Source organism: Eurosta solidaginis, chromosome 2, assembly GCF_040869045.1.
Source record: "Eurosta solidaginis isolate ZX-2024a chromosome 2, ASM4086904v1, whole genome shotgun sequence".
NCBI classification, from domain to species: Eukaryota; Metazoa; Arthropoda; class Insecta; order Diptera; family Tephritidae; genus Eurosta; species Eurosta solidaginis.
Window position 1 is genome coordinate 148,951,756 of NC_090320.1, and position 6,132 is coordinate 148,957,887.

Consider the following 6,132-nt stretch of genomic DNA (forward strand, 5'->3'; position numbering starts at 1 on the left):
GAAAGTTTGTATGAGGCGCTGATCGTTAGCTTGACATTGCTGACAATCAGATGATAGTCAGTACTCTTGTAGGGTATTTACTATCTACGCCAATTGGCATCAGTTATTGGTGCCTTAACCTAAGAATTGTGAAATTTTCATAAAAAAGAAGAAAACGCAAAAAATTACAAACATATACCACAAAAAATAATTCTCTTAGTCAAGACGTACCTAAAGCAATAAATAAAATCTAGGTAAGAAGTTAATAAATTCTCCAACTGAAAATTATTAGGTTATATTGCGAAAAACCAAAAACCAATTGCCCTACAAGAAACACTGATAGTTTTACTAATACACTCACACTTGTAATTGACAATGCTGATCCTGCGATGACGTAGACATTGATACTCAAATTTATGTATGTTCCTTTGTTCGCTCACGCATGTCCGCATGTTCCCAACGACAGCCTATAATCATGAAAAAGGACTCAAACTGGGAAAGCTTCGGACACCTGGTACAGAACAAAAGAACATACAGCAGACACCATTATGCATGTGAGACAGATACATAATTCTCAGCGGAATTTTATGTATGCGAGAACAGTTTATCCGATTTAATCATGTTGTCACTACTGACTGTCATATGACAATCAAATTATTATCACGGTTGTTTTGTTATTTTTTAAATTCCGCCATTTTCAACCGACGAAAACCATATAAAAAATAAGTTTAAAAAAAGAAAAAGAGAGCATTTCAAAGCTCCATGCTAAAAGAAAAAAAATCGAAAATAATATTAAAAAATGCCAAACGCTGTCGGAATGTATGGGGCGCACTAAAAAGAATTGATACGCGAAAAATAATAGTGGTTAGTGGTGATTCATTTTTAAATGTGTTTCCGCATGAGAAAAGCGCTCTCCTGTTCTTTTGTTATTTTCTGAATTTAAATTGAACATTCTGAACTCGAATTCTTATAAAACTATTTATTTTAAACAAATAAAAAAACACGTATGCTTTTATCACGTACAAAATTAAAATCGCATTGAAATAAAGTAAATAAAAAGCAAAAAGCATTTTTTCATTTTTGGCGGAATATAACAGTCAAACCTGATATCTACAGTAAACTATCATTTATCGCACTTTTTGATAGTTAGAGTGTCAGCACTGATCCAGGAAAAGGAATGAGAGTGAGCAGTACGGCTATATACTTAATCAGTAGGCCATGTTGGTGTATAAGAAGGAGACAAAAACTTACACGTACACAGTTTTTTAAATCACAGTTGCGCAAGTTCCCTTAAGTGAGGAGCTGATCGTTAATTTGACATTGCTGACAATCAGATGATAGTCATATGATAGTCGGTATTCTTGTAGGATGGTTGACTATAATATGCATATGTCTAGGGCGTTATGTTATGGCACCATTGCCCTATTACGTTGATTTGCATAAGGTTGGTTGGATCAGAAGTTTAATATAGTTATGGATACGTCAAGTTTAAGTTTGTCGCCCGCTATGCATTTACTCCTCTCTGCCCCGGCAAAAATTGTTAGATTACGTGTTCCATTTTTTTCATGTTGGAGTACTCTAACAATACTCCTTTGCAATGCGTTTGCGGACCACCATCAGCCGATCCTTGCTCGTTTTTTAACGACAGTGATCACGACACGATGACGATCTAACAGAGTTCCCAAAAGTAAAATATCGCAAGCAAATAACTAATAATAAAATTTTACTTTGGCAACTCTGATAAAATGCAACAGCGCACTGGTTTTATGTATACATACTATATTATGGAGAAATATTAGTTTCATTATTCACGCAAATGCTAACTAACATAAGAATATTCGTAGTATAAAATATAAAAGCTGTATTGTCCCTCTTCATTTAATTTCATTTTAAATTAAATTCACTTCGATAATTCTTTCCGACACAATTCCTCTTTAGTACTTTGGCATATGATCCTCTGTGGGTGCTCCATGGAGTACTACAGTGAAAGTACTTTGGAAAGTACTCTCAAGTATGTACTCTATGGAATACCCACAAACAAATCGAGAGTGGGATCACCTACTCCTCTCATAAGACATCGCAATGTTAATTGGAGCACATTTTTTGTATGAATACAGTTTAGATTTGGAGTAGGCCTATACTCCCGAAAGAGTATACCTTACGTTAATATAGAGTAATCGCGTTTTTTGAAGGGGCGCCCAATGCTGTATCAAAAGTTTTATGTGTCGGGCCTTTTAGTTCGCGACGAACGAAAAATCGATACAAAAGTATCGATATTATTTGACTTATTTTATCCCTATGTCCACCGTCATATATATCATATATTTTTAGATCGTTTCTCATTATTATATTATAGATAGTTTCTCATGATACAATAAAATGAGTGTGCTTGAATGGAAGAGTTATGACTTCTATGATTTGGTATTGCTTTCGGATTTATGTAAATTTCATGTCCAATCTAAATTAATCGCACATTGTGCTAACGGAGACATATATGTTTTTTGCGAAGATATTGGAAGGGTTCATGTTTGTTTCCGGAATGTATGGATAAAGAGTTTTCGTCAACGTTGCTCTGATATCCGAATGTGCACTCTTACTTCTAAAAACGAATACTTGGTGCTGGTATCACAAATAGAGTCTGAAAGCAAGTTGACAGTTGAAGTTTTAAGCATTTTCAGCAGTAATTACCAAGAACGGCTTACCTGTGTTGGCTCAGCGAATTTACAAATCCACGGACGAATATCAACTCTTCGAGCGTCTGTGTTTGAAAAGGGCTCTATATGTATTTCAATTGGATTAGATACTGGTGATCTGCTTTTACACAAATCCGTCATAAGTTTAAATTTGACTCCCAATTTCAACCATATATCTTTTGGGAAAACCCCAATAATTGGTATCGAGTTTCATCAAAAAAATGATGTTCACTATCTGTTCGTGGCTTCTGAAGATGTTGTTCGCTTGTACTCCATAGCAGATTTTAGTAAAATAGGCGTGGAAATAATTTTAGAATCGCCAACGCTTGCTATTAGTTGTTGCACGCGCCAAAATCTATGTAGCAATTCATTTTTATTAGTCGCTAGGGAGGATGCTGTTTATTGTTTTACTACAGATGGAAGAGGACCTTGTTACGCTATAAGGGGAAAGAAGAAAGCAATGGCTTCTTTAAAACAAAATATTGTTATCTTAACAAAATCGGAAGAGACACAAAGTAATGTTATTATTATAGATGTTTACCACAAAATGATAGTTTTCCAAAAAGATTTTAGAAAAACAACAAATATGATTGTAACAAATAAAATTAGTTGCTATATGTTGATAGGAAATGTAATTTATATCACCATAGAGAGGAGTATTCAAAGCAAATTACAAATGTTAATGAATGCTAACCTCTTTATGTTAGCTTTAAGTTTACTTGAGGACGTCAAACGAGACTTTCATGGATATGTGTTACTGAAATATGGTGATTTTTTTCTACATAAAGGAGATGACAGATCTGCAATTATAAAATATCGGGACACATCTATTTTAGTAGATCCATATGTTATTATAAAAAAAATTTCAGATTCCAAGTACAATAGTAACCTCTTTAGCTACTTGGGGCACATTTTAAATACTGGAGAAACGTCTGCAACACTAAATGAGCTTTTCAAAAGTTGTGGAGAAAGAATTGACTCAAGTAAAGAACACAGGGTAGTTTATAACCGTCTTTCTAGAACTTTGTTAACCTTTTTGAATTGTGTTAATGCTGTACTGGAGAATAATTTTAATGAGCTTGGTAATAGTTTTCGTAATGAAATTATAGTAAACTGCCCGAAAGTAACTTCGCATTATTGGCAAAACATTTTTAGAGTGCTTAAGATGTTTAAGAACCCTGAGAGTTTTATACCCCTCTTGATCGCTTCAGAGGAAAACTGTATTGAATTTTTAAAATACTCTGCTTTAAGTAGTGGAAGGAGTATCTTAGCATTCAGCATTTTACTAGAACAAAGTTTAAGTGAGTGGCGCAATAAAAGGAAGTGTAGTTTAGACATATTACAATTATTAGAAAATTTTTGGACTAGAAACTTGGAGCGAATTCTTATTTTATTTGTCAATAATTCATTCTGGCCTGGTTTTTTTTATTTAAATCAGCATTTTAAAATTTCAGAACTACAATTCAAATCATGTATAAATTATAGTGACTGTCCTTCGAATTTCAAGAAAATTGCATATTTTAATCAAAATACTACAGCGCAAACCTATGAAAACTTTAGCTCTAATTCTCGAGCTCAAACGGAATTCGCACATAAACTGTTTGGAACTCTTTCAAGTGAAAGAAAGCAAACTTTGCTCAAAGTAGCTCGTAGAATATCGGCTGGGAAATGTTTTAAAGTATTACACGTAAAGCAAATATTTTGTGTGGTTGATCCGGAGAAAACAGAGAATACATCATATGAAACAAAACTTTTGCAGAACTGCTTACAATCCCTTAGTGGCAGTTTATTAAATTTTAAAATATGTCCCATAGAGTTTAGGGAAAATATTTGTGTGATCTGCAAACTTAATTTACGCCTTCCAACAATTTATTTTTTATGCCAACATGCACTGCATGTAGAGTGCATTGTGCAAAGCCTGGTTGAAAATATATGCCCTATATGCTCATCGCAAGCTAGTTTCTTTTGCGATGCATCTCGAAACGTGGAACAGGAAATGGTTCCAAATAAAACCATTAACCATATATCAGTCATGTTATCAAAGAGGATTTTAAGTTCATCGATTTAAAGTCTATATCTACTAAACAAAACAGATAAAAAAAATGATGAATTATCAGAAAATTGGGATTGGATTTTAATGAATGCTAAAAAATCTGTTTGCAAGGTATAGATGTTGTGAAGCCTGGGTCGCATCGGGTTTGTGTGTTTCGAACATAGCCTTATGTGGTTTATAACTAGTTCTGAAAATAAAAAAATAAGGTAAAACGGAATACTACCAAAACAATTTATTTTATATCATAAGTGTACGAATAAAAATTAAAACAGAAGCTAAGACGTAAAAAGATAAGAAAACCATGATTGTAAACCATTATAACAACAAAAATTATGAGAAGCGCAAAAACACTAAAAATAATTTTTATATTCTCAGTCTAAAAAAAAAAAATCAGAAATTTCAATGAGTATGGAAAAAAGTTTTTAAATTATTTATGTCTAATTGAATAATATGAATCTTATCTTATGAAACGGCTCAATTGAAAAATTAGACCCAGTTAATTTTAATTATTAAATATTAATTTTAACTTCAAGAAATGGTTAGCTCTATGCTAAGCTACTGCCGTACAGTGGGCTTATCTAGATAAACTATAAAAAAAAAAACGTGGTTATTTATTAATTATAAGTTACGAGTGATTTGGTTAGTGGGAGTATTGTAATTAGAGTCTATAATTATTTGGGATTACATGCTTCAATGTTTATACATATATTAACATGCAATTCCAAATCTGCATTTAAAGTCAGACTAGGAATTGGGGTATTGAAAAAATTCTAAAGAGAATATATGTATGTGTATCAATTAATTCGCAAATACATTTATTTTACAATTATACAAAGATTTTCTTATTTCAAACTGCTTTTTTTGTTTTTTCTTTTACATAGATGCCTCTTTTTTTCTGAAGATAGGTCAGGGATAAGTTTTGTTGTTGTAGCGATAAGGACACTCCCCGAAGGCCTTATGTTGCGAATATGTTAAAAATCGTAAAACGCGTTCTTTTAAGATTCAAATTATCCGGATCAAAAAGTGACCATGCGAACCACCGCCTCTAACACCCCTCTCATTATGGTCCATCCCTGTTGAAACAGCAAGTTTCCTTGGACTCCCGTTAAAGGATATTGATGACAATTTGTGATCGGTCGCACCTATTGTATGGGGCGAAGCACTGCTACAACAACATGTTATGCGGATTACTTACTTAAAAAAATTAAGCATAAAATTCCAAAGTCGTTTTATTCGTTCAACTCGGAAAAGAAAAATCAAGAGGTTTCCAACCGTAATGAATTTTGACGATATAAGCTCTAATGATGACAATGAAATTGCCAATATGTTTCCTACCTTTAAATCTAATTACTGCACTGCATATGACTCCCCGCCATTGAACTATCCATTCAAACTGCCCTCGCTTAA

General features: G+C 33.1%; 1 protein-coding gene across 1 annotated transcript; it reads left to right on the forward strand.

Moving 5' to 3' along the window:
- The first annotated feature begins 2,292 nt into the window (after positions 1-2,292).
- Vps11 (vacuolar protein sorting 11) lies at positions 2,293-5,580 on the forward strand. Its single transcript, XM_067769702.1, has one exon. The coding sequence runs from the start codon at positions 2,359-2,361 to the stop codon at positions 4,738-4,740; it is 2,382 nt and encodes a 793-aa protein (XP_067625803.1). The 5' UTR covers positions 2,293-2,358; the 3' UTR covers positions 4,741-5,580.
- The last annotated feature ends 552 nt before the right edge of the window (positions 5,581-6,132 follow it).

Excerpts from the sequence above, each read along its gene's own strand:
- Vps11 (XM_067769702.1), top strand. The coding sequence starts at position 2,359 with ATGAGTGTGCTTGAATGGAAGAGTTATGACTTCTATGATTTGGTATTG.